A 17,563-nucleotide genomic window follows, 5' to 3' on the forward strand; every position below is an offset into this window, starting at 1 on the left:
CATTGCCCCGGGCACCCTCACGACGTGCCCCACTACATCCACTGCTGGGGTCGCTGCTGCTCGCACGACCGTGACGGTGCCGCCGTCGCGGCTATCGAGGTCTAGACGCCAGCGGGCTTGCTACGCCGACCACGACTACACCAGCGGTAGCGCCAACACCAGCCGCAGCAGCGCTCCTCACACAACGGATCTGTATGGGGACCCCTACGCGTACGACTACGTGCAGGTGCCGGCGATGGGAGCCCTCAGTAGCGCCGGCGCGGTGCAGCTCTATCAATGCTGGCGGCGGCGGCAGCAGAAGCGGCAGCGGGGCGTGGAGGCCCACATGCCGCGCAGCTCCCAAAGCGCCCGCACAGCTGCTGTGCATCCGTCCTCGTTCTCGCACACTACCAGTCACCTCACAACAGGCACAGCCAAGCAGGACCGCGAGCGCGACATCGACGTGAATGCCATGCAGCGCTCTTTCCAGCGCCTGTACGCGGTGATGCAGGATGAGAGTCGTCGTCAAGGCCATGATGCCGTTGCCACCGAAAGAGTCGCCCGCGCCTCACACGCCGTCACCCGCTCGCCGCAGCGGCGAAGCCGCAGCTGTCCCACGCGCTCACAGCGGCGCCATCTGCACACCGCGTCTCCGCAGGCATTGCACGGCGCCGCTGCGGCCATTCGCGTCCCCCCCATGGACTTTGACAGTGACAGCATCATCATCATTGATGACGACAACAGCCGCTATCGTTCCAGCACGAAGTTGGTGAAGGCAGAGACGAAGTCCGTGAAGACGCAGGAGAGCCCGTGGCCCACGGCGGGGTCGACAGCGGCCAGTGTAAAGGTCTTGTCGCCTGCGCTTACCAGTACAGACACCTCCGCAATTACCTCCAGCCCCTCGAAGTCGTCCACCTCGTCCTCGCAGCCATGCTCTCCGCCACGGCAGCCTCGGGCGCAGCGGTACCAGTGCCTCAACTGCTGTCGCCGATGCGGCTCGTGTGACTCCGTCGGCCTACCGTGTCCGGTGAACGCTCATGAGCACCGCTCTCGCGGTACGGCGGCCGGTGCCGCCCATGGCAGGTGTCACGCGCGTTCCTCGCCGGCGCGAGGTCGTTGGTTGTCGTCCGCCGATTGTGCGGCCACGAACAAGGATAGCGCACCAGCGGCATCGAAGACAGCGACCGTGGACTCCCCGCGCCTGCAGTGGCTGGGTCAGTTACCTGCGACACCCTCTCGACGCCCGTCGCCAGAGCAACTGTCCTCATCAGAGGTGCGGTGCCGCTCTACCCGACGTGTGCGTCACAGGAGGCGGCAGCAGTCGCCCGCCCACGACAGGCATCACTGCTGTCATGATCGACGTGTTGACCGCAGTTGCGGTGCGCACCGCAGAGAAAAGTCGACCTCTGTGGACGCGGTGGCCGCTGTGTCGTCCACACACGGCCGCGCGGATCACGGGAAGGGCGAGGCGGTTCTCCGCGACATCGCCACGCGCACGTGCACGTGCTACTGGGCTGAGTTCTCCGGCTTTACAATGGCGGTGAACCCTGCCTCGCATGCCGCTGACTGCCCATACCAAGCGCACAACGCCCTCTATGCCGAGGTAATGCTGGAGAGCAAGGCCGACGACGGCGGCAGCGGTTTTGCCAGCACCTCCTCTCAAGGCCGATGCTCCTCGTCCGCCTCCTTGCACGGCCGCTGCGACAGGTCTGGCAGGGAAAGCAGCTCGAGGCATTACAGACAGGAATACGACGCCGGCGCGGCGGACTCGTCGGCGCGACCGCGGCGCGCGGCGCAGCTCCGGCAGGCACGAGATGACCCCGAGTCTAAGCGCACGCGCGGCCGCGCCGCCGTCATGGGCTCCACGAAGCGGCGGACGTACATTGAGATAATCATGGACGCTGCGCGCGACGCTCCGCCGTCACAGCCGCCGCGCTCCGGTGGCCGCCGCCGCAGCAATGCAGAGGCCACGGCAACTTCTTTGGCGGCGAAGCACGGCGCTGAGGTCACTGCAGCGGTAGCACCACGGCCGCTCTCCCCAACGGCGCAGACTAGCCTGCCGAATGGGGAAGCACCACTAAAGGTCGAAGATGAGCCACAGCAGCAGCAGCAGCTGTCCTCGAATCGGTCATCATCAGAGAATGATGCAGCGGCGGCAGCTGCCGACGAAGACAAGGATGGTGCGCCAGCTGCGGAAGACCAGCACGACGAGGCCGGCCGGTGCAGCAAGGGGGAGAAGCAGCCGCTGCTCAACGATGAGAGCCCCTTGCGAGCCCTCTCCCGCCCGCGCCGTCGCCCCACCGTCGGGGTGCCAGGCCCCGGATCCTACCACGTGGATCTCGCCTACGCGGCCAGCTCCGCAGCGCACGGGATTCGCGGTGCCGCGATGCCGAAGTCGGCCCGCATGCCCGCTGTCAAGTCCGTCACCCCGGGCCCGGGCGCCTACGACGCGTACAAGCGTGAAGAAGAGCGCAAGGCCGTCACAGCGGAGGCCGTCGCTGGTGGCGGTGCGGCGGCGACCACCACCGCAGATGGGGGCGCTACGGACGGCAAGGGTGCAGACACCCCTTCAACCGCGGGAAAGCAAGTGATCGGCAAAGGCGTTGTCTTCGCCAGCACCGGTGCTCGACAGCTGCAGCTGCGGTACGGCGACGCCTATGTGCACACCTCGACCTGGGCGAGGCGCGCGGCTGCTGTGCCCGGGCCTGGTACATACAATATCGTCGACGGCGACCGCTACGACCAGAGCAGGCCGCTCGGTGCGGCACGGACAGGCCACCAGTTTTCCAAGTCTGCTGATGGGGCGCACTTTTCTGTTGTCTCCGCCGCCGCCGCCGCCGCTGTTGCTGCTGCAGCAGCAACGCCCCTGCGAGCCTCACTCGTCGTTCCGTGGCGCGACTGGGCCGGTGGCGCGTATATCGGCACGACCACATCCAACTTCGTGGCGCACCCGTCCCTGGCCGGTGGCGATCGGCGCACTCTCGGGCAGACGGTCGCTGCAGACTCATGCACAGTCTGTTGCAGCAACACGTCAGCTGCTGTAGCGGCGGCTGCAGCCGCCGCCGACGGCAGTGTGTGGAGGGGTGTCGGCAGCGGCGTAGCCCTGCGCCTGACCAGCCAGCGCTTCCCTGGAAAGACGGCAGGTGCACCCGCGGCTGCCGTGGCCGGGGGACACGACTCGAAGACCGGCCGCACGGGAAACGGGGAAGGCACCGCTCCGCCACCCGGAGAGCCCAGCCCGGCCACGTACGATTTGGAGCGCGGGCTGCGGTGGGTGCAACGTCGTGCGCCAGAGGTGTCTATGACATTCCGCCACGACCGCGGTCCGCGAGGACCGCTCCGCTCCGGTGCGGCAGCTGCCGATGACGACACCCTTGCCAGCGCAGTCAGCGGCGGTGCACCGCGAACGGCGCTATCATCTTTATCACCCCTCCTCAGCGACGACGTCAGCTTCAGCCCTGGGCCTGGCACGTACGACGTGCGCGGCGTCGAGGTGTGGCGCATGCGGCGCAGTCCGCAGTGGTCCTTTGGCACCGCGGCGCGACACGCCCCGGGCGCGGCAGTGCCCCTGAGCGCCGCCGCGGAGGGCGTAAACGACGTGAATGGCCGGGCCCTGCACGCCGTCGACCATCCTGGCCCTGGCGCCTACGATACGGAGGCCTGCTATCGCGCACTACAGCGCTCCGCGGCGAGCGCGCTCATCTGCACAGCACCGCGGCTCGCTGTTGACGACAGCCACCGCGCCGGTGTTCAGGGCAGCGCAACCACGGCTGGCGACACGGTTAATGGCGCACGTGCAGGCCCAGGCACCTACGATGTGGAGAGCGGCGACAGGGTGGTGCGCGAGAGCATCAAGGGTGGAGTTATACCGCGCGCCGGGGCGGATGCGCGGGCAAAGGTCGACAACGAAGAGGCGCAGGACGGCGGACCGGGCCCTGGTGCGTACACGCTGCCGGCTCTGCCGCCGAGCGGTCCCACCGCGTACCTCGGCATGAGCGCGCCGCGCTTCCCGTATCAGCAGGCGCTGGCGGCCACGGAGGGCAATGTTGGAGGGCAAGGAGCCGCAGCAGCAGCAGCAGGCAACGGGCACCCGCCCCACCCCAACACCGACCTCTTCCTTGCCCATCTAGCCACTCCCGGTCCTGGCGACTATGACGTCGACGCCGCCACAAGCCTCGTGAACCGCCCGGGCGCTATCATCGGCCGCGCCCCGCGAGTCTCGTTGCTCGTGCCGACTGGATCGACCTCCGCGAATGTGGGTCCTGGCAGCTACATGCTGCCCGCACTGCCGGCTGGCCGAGGGGCCGTGATGTCCACTGCGCGTGCCATCGCCACCGCCGAAACGGGCGACGCGGCAGAGCGTCCAGGTCCGGGGCTCTACGACCCCGTGGACATGTGTGCGTCGTTCACGCGCACCTTCTCGCTTGCTCGCACGGGCGCGCGCTTCCCGGACAGCGACGCACACGCTGCCGACGCTCCGGGCCCTTGTGCGTACGACCTACCTGCGGTGCCTATGACCCGCGGCGTCGTCTTCGACACGGCGCCTCGCTTTTCGCGCAGCAGCGGCGGCCAGAGCACTGACGGTGTCGGTCCTGGTGCGTACGAGGTGGTGGACCTCAGCCCGCCTGGGCGGAGCGCGGTGATGGGCTCTGCGGTGGCACGTCCGGATCTGGAGCGAAAGGATGGCAACGGTGGCGGCCCTGGTGCCTACAGCCCCCAGTACGCTCAAGTCGAGAAAAGTGCGCCGCGGGTGGTGCTGGCACGCGCTCCTGTAGGACGAGGCGCCGCCGACTACTACGCGAGCGGTGACGCGTCGATGCCGTCCCACGAGCAGCGCGCCGGTGCCGGCTCCGAGCTGGGTCCGGGGCAGTACGACCCACAGTACCCGTCCGACGTAGTGCAGGCAAGACGTGGCTACACCTTCGGCTCTGCTTCTCGCGCCGCCGCCGTGGCAAGCGCTGTGGATGGGCCGGGCCCTGGTGCCTACGAAGTGCGGGTGACGCGGGACGGTCGATTGCTGGACAGCAGTGGCGCGGCGCGCTTTAGCACTGCGCCGCGGTTGGCAGAGGAGAGCGCCTCAGCGACGATGCCCGCAGGCCCGGGACCTGGAGCGTACATGCCGGAGGCGTACACCGACATGGGTGCCGGTTTTGGCGGCGGTGCGCTCTCTCCGGCGGTCCGCATTGGAACCGCTCCGCGGATCGTCGGCGGCGACGACGCACGCGTGGCTGCGGACGTGCCGGGCCCCGGGGCGTACGAACCGAATCCGTGGGTCCTGTATCCAACGGCCCCGTCCATCAGCTTCCCGCGCGCCGACTCGGCCCACGCCCTTGGCGACACCGATATCCCGGGGCCAGGCGCGTACGTCACAACGGGGTTCGCAGCCGCGCGCGTGGCCCAATTTGGGTGTGCGCCTCGGTTCTCAGAGGGCAGCGTTGGTGGTCTCGCTGCATATGCGCGCAACGGCGCTGAGGGCGCTGCGAGCGTGCCCGGCCCCAACGCCTACTCGCCGAACGACGACGCGATTCGCCCAGCGCGGTCGGCGCACCGCTTCGGGACAGCGGCCCGCCTAGCCAAAGCGGTTGGGGAGGCCGCCGAGGCGGACGGCGTCGGTCCTGGTGCCTATGATATCGAGGCGGGCCTGGTGCACAGCTCGCAGGGGCCGACCGTCGCCGCCTACAGCTTTCCACGTGCTGGCGGCAGTGGTGGTTATAGTAACAGCCCGGGTGTGGGGGGTGCAGCAGCTGGCGGAGTGGCGGAGTCTCCGGGCCCGGGAGCGTACAACGTGGAGGCCGCCTACAGAGCCACGCTGCCCAGCGCCGCCACCGCCATCCTCTCCGGTGGTGGGGCGAGCGGCGTCAACGGCGTTCGCGGCAACGACGAAGGCGAGGCGTCCTCCCCGGGACCTGGAGCGTACCATCTGCCTCCTTTCTTTCCTGAAGGCCCGCAGTGGGGGTTCGGCACCTCGATGAGGAGTGCAGGCGCAGACGCGACGGATGGATCATCCGCCCTCGCGACCGCCTCGCCGGGCCCTGGTGAGTACGCCGTGCAGGCTCCTGCACCGCTGCATAGCGGCTCCTCGTTCCCGAAGGCAGAGACAGCGGCGCCGACAGGCGACGCCACCTCTCCGGGACCTGGGACATACAACGTGGTGGATGCTGCGGTGCGACCATCCGCGCCTGGCGTGCGCTTCGGGACCGCAGCGCGGCACGCCTGCGCTGACGTGTCTGCCGGCGACGTCGACATTGCTGCGGTCGGCGTTCACGACAGTGGCGTGCCGCGGACGCCAGGTCCGGGTACGTACTCGCCGAATGTGAATGCCTCCTCTACTTCGCGTTCTACCCGGGCCGGTCCGGCCTTCGCGCAGGCGCCACGCACGGCGCCGTCTGCGTCGGCGCATGCTGTGGGATGGGGTGCAGGGGCGGAGGGGGACAACATTGGTCCAGGCACTTACGATCTTCATGGCGACATGGCAGCCAGTACAGCGGCGGCGCACCGCTTCGGCACCGCACCGCGCATGCCGCCCGCCACCGCCCCTGGCGCTGCCACGAAAGGCGATGTTGGGCCTGGCAGCTACATGATCGAGGCAGCGGATGCACAGGTGCTGCCTCGTGCGCCAGCCCACACCATAGTACTGCCCGCGCCGCACGCACCACGGCTGCAGGAGCCGCGACCGGGCCCGGGGAGCTACGAGTATCCGGTCGCCGTCCAAGAGCACCGGCGCTCGGCGCTGGTGTTGGGTCGTCACGGTGACTCGACGGACATCACACGCGACACGCCGGGTCCAGGAGCGTACGACATAGATACCGCGTACACCGCCACTCAGGTGGCACGGCAGCCGGGCGGGTTCACCATGCAAGGACGTCCGGTAGCGTCGATGCAAGTGGGGTTGGCCGAGTCGCCTGGACCCGGAGCGTATGACGCCGGTGCCTCCGCGGCATCGGTGGCGGCGGCGCACCACTTTGGCACGGCCCCACGGATGCCGAGCGCCGCGAACGGCGACGCTGGTGTCGGCCCCGGCGCCTACGACCTCCCAGCGCCGCCCGCCATTCGCCAACCGGTGAGCTTCACGCAAGCGCCACGGGAGGTGGTCGTGGGCGCGCACGAAGGCAGCGCCGACGCCCTGCAGAGCGGAGACATGCGTGGTGGCTGTGTCGGTGGCGGCACCCCCGGGCCAGGGTCGTACGACGTTGGGAGTGCCATCGACTGCACACATATGGGAGGACGGGGCCCGAGCTTTACGATTCCGCGTGGGCTGCGGCCGGTGCTGCGCAGTGGGGACGTCGACGCTTCCCCGCTCGTGGGGCCAGGCACGTACAGCCCTGTCGACCCGGCGTCGCACCACCACGGCGGCGGCGGCAGCGGCACCAACGGCCCTTCCGCAGCCTTCGGTCTGGCAGAGCGTGTTGTGAACACCATCCCGCGCGGCAGTGACGCACCCGGCCCAGGCACCTATGACCCCCACCGCCCTCGTCTTGCCAACGGAGCCGGGATCGGGCCGTCCTTCGGCTCCGCGGTGCGGATGGACGATGTGGGTGGTGCGGCGTTGGCAGCTACTCCCGGCCCCGGCACCTACGCGGTGGCGCCCTCCTTCAAGGCAACGGCGGCTGCCGGATCAGCGCCGGCGCTGCGCTTCGGCACCGCGAAGCGGCCATCGGCGGTGCTGAACGAAAACCCGGGCCCTGGCAGCTACGCTGTCGCCGGCTACGACGCTGCCACCCGCGTTGCCGCGACGGCGCCGTCGTTTGGGCAAGCGGCGCCGCGACCACACCTGGCATGCTGCGGCTTGGACACCCCCGGGCCAGGGGCCTACTACCGCGCGAGCAACCTCGACGGCACATCGACTGCCGCAGGCCCGAGCTTCGGCTTTGGCGAGCGGATGAGTGCGGTAGCAGGTACGGCTACCCCAGGCCCCGGCACCTACTATAGAGACTCAGCGGCGTCGGTAGCGGCGGGTGTGGTGGAGGGCAGAGGTGCCAGCTTCGGGCTTGACGAGCGGACCTCGCCGGTGCTGAACAACTACCCCGGGCCCGGCACCTACTTCCGAGGTGCCGGTCTCGCAGCCGACGTGGCAGCGCTGCGCGGGCCGTCGTTTGGCACGGGCGAGCGTCACGACCCAAAACTAAACAACAACCCCGGGCCAGGAACCTACTTCAGGGATACACTGCCTGCAGCCGCCAGCGCCGCCCAGCCACGACCGCGACGACCCACGGCGGCAGACACGCTGCGAAAGCTTGCCAGCGTCGGGTATCCGACGCTGGCAAGCAAGACGAAGCCAGCGACGACCACCACAGCCACTGACAGCCGCAGTACTGGGTAGATGACAACTTGAAAGACACGCACTCCATCTGGAATCGGTATATGTGTGCGCCGTCATTGAACCACGCCCTCGCCCTGCCGCGTGCGTGTGGCGGCATAGAAGCAAACAACGGACGAAACCGATATTGCATAGATACTAAGAGGGAGAGGCGTCTTGTGAGCGAGAGTGTTGGTGTTGGTGCGCGTTGTTGGCCTTAATGCTTCTTCAGGCACCCACCGAACACCGCCACCATCACCATCACCTGCCTCCAGAATGCCCCCCCCCCAAATCCCCTCCACATACTTCTTATCGCTCACGTGCATCTCCCCCACCCCACGCCGTGAGGTAGACCTCTCCAACCTTCGCCTTTCTCCTCGTGTGGGCCATCGATGCCCCGACCGCAGTGGCGCAGAGGAATCATGGAGACCGAGAAGGAACGGCAGTGGCCCTCAAGAGCTGCATCGATGGGATCCGTAGCGCCTTGTGCTCGTCCTCAACTCCCTCTCTGCCTCTGTCCCCTTGACAGCCGCTAGGCACGTCTATTCTGCCTCCTCTAATCGCTTGTGGACCCCTCGCCCACACCACACACGCCGAAGTACCCCTGTCCGCGAGTACTCGCACACACACACAAACATATATATGTAGGGCGCACTGACCACACCTCTCGCATCCCATCAAGAGCGAATGGGACAGTACGCACACAACGAGTGGTCGCTGTAGCGACACTGCTTCGCTGCAACCCCCCCCCCCCGATGCCACGCGTCGCGCTTGGTGTGCGCGTGCGAGGCTCGGTTCTGGATGGGCGGTGGCACGCTCACGGTTTGCGGACCCGGTGGCGAGGGGGTCTCCCTCGACGAGCGCACCCGCGTCTCCGTGCAGATCGCACCCGGGGGCACCCTAAGGGACTTGGCGCAGCCATCTGCGACGACGGCTGCAGGAAGAGCAGGGCCTGTCGACGCAGATGCAGGCAGCGATGGCAGAACCGGGCTGCACCTTCTACGCAGCCACCACCCCTCAGGCTACGGCAGGAATACATGCGGCTCAGCACGCAGGTCGGCGAGACGCAGTGCCTCGCGGGCAGGGCGAAGGGGGGGGGGGGCGGGGGCGTTGGGAGTGAGGCCTCTCACTAGCACACGCTGAGTAGAACCACGCCACCAAAAGCCACAGCAAACCCCCACATATCTGGGAGTGCTCCCCCACTCCACCCACGACCCGTGGGACATACATGAGGACGTGTGTGCACACACACACACACACCTCCCGACTCCTGCAACCCCTCCTTTAGGTCGAGATGTGTCTGCGTGCACACCTGTGCCGGTCCTCTCTTGCACTGCTCCTCTCCTTCTCTGCCCGTTTTCCACGGCGTGACCGCCGACAGAACATATCTGCGCTCGCAACCCCCACCCCCCACCCTCCCCGCCTTCGTCTTGCGGCCATCAAATGCCTGTCCCCTGTGTGCCTTCACTCACCCACACCCCCTCACCCTCCGCGCGTTGCTCTCGCGCCAAGGCACGCACGGGCATACTCCCCACCACCATGACCACCCTCTTGGGGGACTTGATCGGAGAACCAGCACAAGACCTGCATGGGAGACGCAACACGCAACGACAAGGGGGGAGGGAGGGAGAAAGGGGGTAACGCGTTGGCGGCTCTGGCGGCTGTTTCGTTTTGTGGGCGGTGCACATGTAGCGGTTGCGGCGATGCTGGGAAGCCGCCGCCACCGCCGATGCACCTGTCGAAGTGCGTCTTGCGCGGGTGCCTGCTCCCCTCCCCCTCCCTCCCACCTCATCCGTCTGTAGAGCTCGTCCTTCCTTGTTCGATCTTCATCCGCCACCACACACCACCACACACCACACACCACCACACACCACCACCACCACCACCTCCTCCTCCTCCTCCGGCATCCACGCGTCTCTCTCTCTCTGTGCGTGCGTGCGTGCAGCGGCGTTCGCACGCTTTCTCATTTGTGCCCGCTCGCCGTCGGCGCACCCTTGCCGACCACCACGCATCACCCATCACCATCACCCATCACCATCACCATCATCATCATCATCATCACGCGCAGCGGTGATCACCGACACGCCCTTGATCTTCTGCCTTCTCGACTGCTTTCTCGTCGCCCATCGCTCGCTTTAGATTTCGCACGAGCATACATGTGCGCCCGCGTGTTTGCTTCATAGATGTGCCCAACTGCACCCACACACAGCCCATCCCCCACCCTCATCACCCTGCTCATCCCCGTATCCCCCATTCACCCCTATCATCATCATCCTTCTCATCTCGTTGCTGTGCATCCTCCCTTTCTTATTTCGTAGTTTCTCTTGCTCTTGCTGCTTCGTTGCTTCACCAAGGGCTGCAGTCGGGAGGAGGGGAGGGGGGCCTTCACGCGTGCGTGTGTGTGTGTGTGTGTGGTGTTCGCCCCCGCGCGTCGCAGAGACATCACTGCGTCTTGCTCACGCTCTACTCTGTGACCTTTTCCGTGCGCTGTGCACCAGAGCCGCACACCCATGGCCTCCGTTAGGTTCTCGAATTCCCCGCCAGCCTCACGCGGTGGCGGCGTCCCGGCAATGCTCCCGTCCGGTGCACGCGGTGGCTCCAATCGCGGCAACGGTATGGCGCTGCCGCCAGGCGCACATGTCGTGAAGAGCCCTTACCCGTTCGGTGGGGGTCTCGGGGCCGCCGGGTTGATGGGACCGCCGGCAGTCGCAGTACCTCCCGGCTTTCGAGGGAAGGGGCCGCCTGCGCAGATGCTCATGATGGCCGGCAACCAGCAAACGCTGATGCCGCCACCGTCGTTGTTAGCCGCTGGGGGTGGCTACTCCCTCGCGACGAGCCCGCCACTAAGCCGCACCACCTCACCAGGGACGATGACAGCGCAGCCTGGTCCGCCGGGACGCAGCCCCATCGGCCCACCTCACTCCTTCCCGCAGTTCGCCTTTGTAAACGGGAAGCAGATCATGATGCCGCCAGGCATGAAGTCGCTGATGGGAGGCCCCGGCCCCAGTCAAGCCCCCGGCGCTACCGCTGCCGCAGCGCCGCCACAGGCCGTGATGCACAGCAAGATGATGATGCCGCCAGGGCAGGGTTGGGAAACACGCCGGGGGCCGTCACCCACAACATCACCGCCACTGGGGGCGATGAGTCGCGGTGCTGCTGCTGCCTCCACTGGAGGTGGAGGCAGTCCTTCGCCGCTTCGCGTGAACCCCGGGCAAGGTACTGTGCGGCCACCGATGCAGGCGACCGCCTTGCCGTCGCCGCCACCATCACAGCCACAGCCAACAAGAGTGGCAACGACTGGTGCCGCGGGCAGCAAGAGCCGCCAGTTCAACCTTGTGCGGCGCCTCACCAACGCTCTCAGCTCCCTGAAGCCCGGCAGTGCCTCGGACAGGGAACGAGAGAACGAGCAACTGCGGCCCAAAGTTGCCGCGGTGCAGCAACGAGTGCAGACGCCGCCTGGGCTGGACGCTCGTGCGAAAGACGTCGGCGGCGGCCCTGCCGGTCCCCACAGCAGCAGCACCTGGATGCCGCGTAATCGCTCCCTGCCTCACCCTGCTGGTCAATCACCACCCCGGACGCAGCAGCCGATGCCCCCTCCGCAGTTGATGAGCAACGCGAAGATGATGGTAGGACAGCCGCCAGCCTCGCCGCGTGGCAAGTCGCCGACACCCATGAGCCCGGCAAAGTCCGGCAACGCGAGCGGTGGTGCTGGTGCTGCTGCTGCTGCGGCGGCGGCGGCACCAGCAAGCTCGCCGATGAGGATGCCACCTGGTCAGCTCATGGCGATAAAGGGCCGCCCCGGCCGCGGTGGTGTCGTGGGAGGGGCAACAAATGCAATCATGGGTCCTCCGCCGCCTGGCGCGGGCCACAGCATGGCGGCCACCCCTCCCCCAGCCGTGCGGTTGGTGTCATCGCCCCAGCAGCAGCTGCAACACCCGTCTCCAGCGGGGTCGCGGCTGGTGAAGTGCATCGTAGGGCCACCACCGCCGCACGAACGGCTCATCCCGGCTCCCTTACCGAAGCAGCCACAGCAGCAGTCGCACTCCCGCTCGACGTCACCGCCGACTGCGTCGCTGCCCTCACCGCCTTTGCCCGCGACACCGCCACCAGCTGCTACTGCAGCTGCGAACGCGCTCCGTGTGCCGAGCTCGACCGTGCTCAAGGAAGATCAGTTGCCCGAAGCCGGCGTACGGTCACCTGGGCACCGACTCCGGCGACTAGGAGAAAGCTCGGAGGACAGCGACAGCAACGGTGGAGATGGTGGTGGTGGTGCGCACGCCGGCACGCAGGTAGCAGTAGCCTCGCACAGCCACGGGCCCGGTCACCTTCGCGACCCATCCTTGGTCAAGGACACAGGCGGCGCGGTGGGATCGGGCACCGCGCAGAAAAACGCTGCAGAAGAGGGAGATGCGGCGCTGCACGAGGAAGACAAGACGCAGCCGCCAAGGCCGTCGTCCTCATCGCCACCGCGCCACGCGGCAGCCCGTGAGACGAGGGACCACAGCCACCACCCCGGCGACGGCGACTGCAACGACGGTACGCACCACACCACCGGCGCCATGACATCCAAGTCAGCTTCTGCTGGTGCTGGTGCAGCCGCCATGTCGCAATCATCATCGTCTGCGCACCGTGACAGCAATAACAAGACATCTGCCTCCACGATCCGCCGGCCGGTGCGGCAAACTTCGACAACAGCGGCACGCAGCGCTGCCGCAGCCGCCAAGCGACGACAAGAGGAGGAGGAGCGCCGGCGCCACGAGGCGGCTGGCAAGGACGTGTTGGCGTCTAAGAAGTTGCGGAGCTCGCGATCGAAGTCGGCTCCGTGCGCCAAGCACTCGAGTCCACCGCAGCCCGCTGCGGCCGCCGGCGTGGCACGAGAACCGCCGTCGCCGCAGGAGGAGGACAACACGCAGAAGCCATCTAGCGTGGAGCGCAGCATCCACAGCATCGCGTCCACTGCATCATGCCGAGCCCCGCTGTCCCCGTCTGGCTCTTCCACGTCCACGTTGAGCGACAAGAAGAGCCCCCGCACACCGACACGCGGCCGCGGCAGAGCTGTTGGTGGTGGCGGTGGTGGTGACGGCTTTGCTGCGCAGCCGGGGTCCGCCTCAACACGGTCGGGGAAGCGGCCCGGCAAGGCCGCTCACTTCGACCCCTCAGACACACAGAAGAACGGTCAGTGGCAGCGGCAGCCCCGCAGCATACGGTCGAAGCCCCGCAGCCGTAGCCCGAACGCCCGACGCAGCACCAGCAGGGCGCGCAGCGGCAACGACGACGGCGACAGCAGCGATGCCGATGACGAGGAGGATGCCGAGAGCGGCTCGGAGAAGCTGACGAGCCGCGACCTCTACCGCCTCGCCAAGTTGCTGCGTGACGGCAACGCGGACCTTGTGGAGGCAGACATCGACGACCGGCAGCGCAGCGGCCGTCGCCGGCGGTCGCGCCATCGTGGCGACAACCGCAGCGACAGGTTCTCTGACGCGGACAGCAGCGATGCCGGTTCGTGGGGACGGCAGCGCCGTGGACGGCAGCGTCGGCAGCACACTACTGCGAAGCGTCGAAGCGCGCTTCCTCTCACCACAGTCGGCATTCCATGGCGCTATGCTGGCACACGGCGCTCGCTGGAGCCATTTGCATCACCGCCACGGGTGCGGCGGCCGCTCGGGTATATCAACGTCGGCGGCGGTCGCTACGCACGTGTCGGCGGCAGTCCGTATACCCGCTCCCAGAGTCAGCCTCGCGCCGCCTCGGTCGGGACCGTCCCGCTCGACACGACCAACACGCGAACATTGGTCAGCGATGCTGCGGCCTATGGCAGTCACTCACCCCTCTCCGGCGAGCGGAACCGCTGGACGTCGGCGCTGCTGGATGCTTTCCGCAACGCCGCCGTCGCAGAGGTGCAGAGGAGCGCTCTGCTGGACAGCCAGCCAGCGTCCAGCGCTCGCAGTGGTGGTGCGGATGGTGGTGCGGCGGCGCTCTACTACAGTAGCCAGCAGCGACAGCGATTCGGCACTCGCGGCTCCCCGCCCCATCCCCACACCCGCGACGGCTGCAGTGCTCCCGGTGGCGGCTTGGATGACACGATGTCGTCAGCCGCTGAGTCGCAACACCCCTACTGCGTGTCCACTTCAGCCCTGCTGTCCGCCATGTCGTCCACAGCCCCCCTGCGCCGCGGCACGGCGCCCGCGTATGAGCCGAACGAGCAGGAGCGCGGGCGGTCCTCGCCCCCGTCAGGCCCCCTACGCTGGGCAGCTGTCCAACCCTACAGCCTCCCTTCACAGCCACAGCCACCAACATCGGCAGCAGCGGTGACGGAGCCCGATGGTCTTCTGCGCCTCGGCAAGGACAAGGTCGATCCGGCGGTAGAGCCCAACACACACGGCACTGTAGCAGCGGCGGTCGACGGCGCGGCGGCGCCGGTGCGAGTTGCTTCATGGCGCTGGAGCAGCTTCCCTGGTCAGCTGCATAGCCTCCTGCCCACCACGTCGTCATCCGTTGACGCAACGAGGGCCGCGGCGGCAGCAACGAGGTCTAGGAGCGTCACCAGCAACAGGAGGAGTAGCATCAGCGGCGCTGACACGGCAAGCGTCAGCGCGGCTGCCCCGACGTCGTCGAGCTTGATCCCCACGTTTACGTCACCTACGCTGTTGGCGCCGCCGTGCGAGCAGGCGTGGTCACGGGGCATCGGCAACCACCTGCGCACCCCCTCACCGTCGACGCAGAAGCGATGGCAGCAGGAGCAGAGGCATGCGCAGCGCAGCGAGAGCTGCAACGCGGCGAACAACTCGAGAACATGTAATAACGCCGCCGCCGCTGCCGCGGCGCATGCTGGCAGACATACCTCGGACGCGAATCTCGACGCCTGCGGCTCGCCCGCGCGCAAGGAGGAGCCGGTCTACCTAAGCAAGGCCACGGTCGCACGTCTGAGCGCCCCGCGACAGCGCCGAGGCTGCCTCGGCGCGAGTGCTGCCACAGCGATAAGCCCCATCTCTCGCCGCAGCCACGGTGGTGTTGACGGTATCAGCAGCGTGACAGCGCAGACGTGCAGCAAGTGGCTTGACGAAATCATTGACTCCACGACGGTGACGGCCACTTGCGTACGCGCTGGCGGGGGAGCTAGCGGGGGAGGAGAGCACGCGGTGGCGGCGGCGAATGCGATTCCTGTGGTCGATCTCCGGCGTGAGTTCAAGCCGCGCATTGCGGACAGTGGCACGGACGGCCGCGGCGGTCCGAGCAGCGTCCGCGCCGCGTCCCCGTCCCTGCACAATGGCGGGACAACGGACTACACGCAGGAGTTCACCGGGTCGCGCGCGCGCCCGCACGTTCCGGGAATCTCCTTCAAATACATGATTGGTGCGCGCTCAGCCACCGGCTCACCACCGCGCGGGGGCGGCAAGGCCTCCGCCACAGGCGGCGGCGCAGTCAACGTGAAGACGGTCAAGGGTATTTCGGACGGACTGCCGTTTTCCGCCTACTCCTCCATACGCATTCACGACCCGGCACGCAAGTCGCCGTGGGCCCTGGCGCCGGAGCGCGAGGGGCTGAAGGTGCTGCCTGGACAGCCTGCTTTGTCGCGGCGTCGACGCATCCCCGTGGATGGCCATGCAGCCGCGGAAAACGGCGCCGCCGATTCTGAGCTTGGCGTTCATGAAGCCAACGACGCGCGGCACCGCGCACGTGGCACCACCCGCACCGTTGTCGAGGAGGTGCACCTAGACGAACACCACCGCCCCTACTTGATTGTGCGGCCGGTTCCAAGCAGCGAGGAGGGCGAGGCGCAGCGTGTGGCGGTGGAGCGGCTCTCACGCCCAAAGTCCATCTACCGCCGCGCCAACGATCATGTTTGACCCGCCCTACGGATGCCGTTGTCGAAGAAGAGCGACACGAGTAGGGCAGGAGATGATGCGCGCGCGCCCTCCCCCCTCCCCTTGTACACCGGCAACAACCATCATCGGCATACGTCCATCCCCATCCATGCCATGCCCCTCCCTCTTTCACTTGCTCGCCCTTCCTACGCTCTGCGTGTATCTGCTTCTGGGGCCCGTGTGCGCGCATGCGTGTGGGGGTACGCCTCCCACGCATCCGCTCCCCTCACCACGACCGACCGACCCTCATCCGTACCCATGCTCGCGTGCTTGTATATATGCGTTGGTCAGCGATGGTAGCGCGCGTGATTCGCGGGACGTAGATGTTACGCCGTAAAGAACTGGATGATGTGTGTCAGTGCCACTGTCTGTGTCTGTCTGTGTGTGTGTGTGTGTGTGTGTGTGTGTGCTGGCCGTCAGCGGTGCTGATGCGCGGGTAGGCTGCGAAAGGGTTGGGAATGGTGACGTAGTGGTGTGGCATGACGTTCGGTAGCCCCACGGATTGGGAAAAAGGCGAGGGTGTAGACGACGGGTGCGAGAAGGGCGAGAAGGAGAGGTAAGGACCCCAATCGCTACCGCCACCACCACCACGGTCACTTTCGGCCTCCTTGAGCCGCATCCCTCGCCGATGGCATGCACACCGCGACCCCCCCCCCCTTCCTTCGTGCCTCCTCCGTGCAGCTACAGGAACATGTATTCCAAAGTCTTCTGCCTCGCCACCGGGCAATACCGTTGCTGCCGCGACTCGGAGACGATCAGAGGGGTGGGGGCGCGTGCTGTAGTGACGCACACACGCACCTGGTACGCTCCTCTGTGTCCCGCACTCCCTTCTCTCCTTTCCCCCTCCCGCGTCAGGGCGTTGTTGCGGCGGAAGCGAGAGGCAGTGAGACACACACACAAAAAAAAACGAAATTCGAAGGTAGCAAGAGGGAAGGAGGGAGGGGGGCGAGATGGTGGTGGGTAGACGTTGGCCGATGCTCTCTGCTGCCTACTCGCCGACTGCCGAGCGCACACGCTGAGGCAATACGCGACCGCCCTGCCCTTTTCTCTCTGCTTTGGCCCTCCTGCGGTTTCGCTCTGCGGCACGGAGTAATGCTGCTGTCGATGTGATCCCGTCTTCTCTCTCCATCCCCTCGGCGTGCTGACGCCTGCTGTGTCAGCAATGGTGAGGGTCTGGCGCATGGGGATCATGCAGGCTGTACCCCACACATGGTAGGCATCATCATTAACAACGCCGTCCTCATCGCTCTGTGTCTCTCATGCCCTTCACTCTCGCGCCGCCCCTCCTCTCCCCGCTTGCTTTCTCTTCTTCGCCGTCCCCGCCGTGCCACACACGCACGCATACACACACTCCCACATGGGAGGGAGCGTCCATACATGCATCGACGGATAGTGCGGCTCTCTATGATTCCCAAGCACTCGA

At 67.1% G+C, this 17,563-nt stretch overlaps 2 protein-coding genes across 2 annotated transcripts; both read left to right on the forward strand.

Moving 5' to 3' along the window:
• Positions 1-235: 235 nt before the first annotated feature.
• On the forward strand, positions 236-8,299 carry LMJF_05_0690 (conserved hypothetical protein; the record flags this gene model as incomplete). The annotated part of the gene is made up of 1 exon (XM_001687494.1): positions 236-8,299. One exon carries the CDS (start codon positions 236-238, stop codon positions 8,297-8,299), a length of 8,064 nt encoding a protein of 2,687 aa, XP_001687546.1.
• Positions 8,300-10,890: 2,591 nt separating this feature from the next.
• LMJF_05_0700 (conserved hypothetical protein) lies at positions 10,891-16,122 on the forward strand (the record flags this gene model as incomplete). Its single annotated transcript, XM_001687495.1, has 1 exon — positions 10,891-16,122. The coding sequence occupies one exon, from the start codon at positions 10,891-10,893 to the stop codon at positions 16,120-16,122; it is 5,232 nt and encodes a 1,743-aa protein (XP_001687547.1).
• Between the last annotated feature and the right edge of the window lie 1,441 nt (positions 16,123-17,563).

Source organism: Leishmania major, chromosome 5, assembly GCF_000002725.2.
Source record: "Leishmania major strain Friedlin complete genome, chromosome 5".
NCBI classification, from domain to species: Eukaryota; Euglenozoa; class Kinetoplastea; order Trypanosomatida; family Trypanosomatidae; genus Leishmania; species Leishmania major.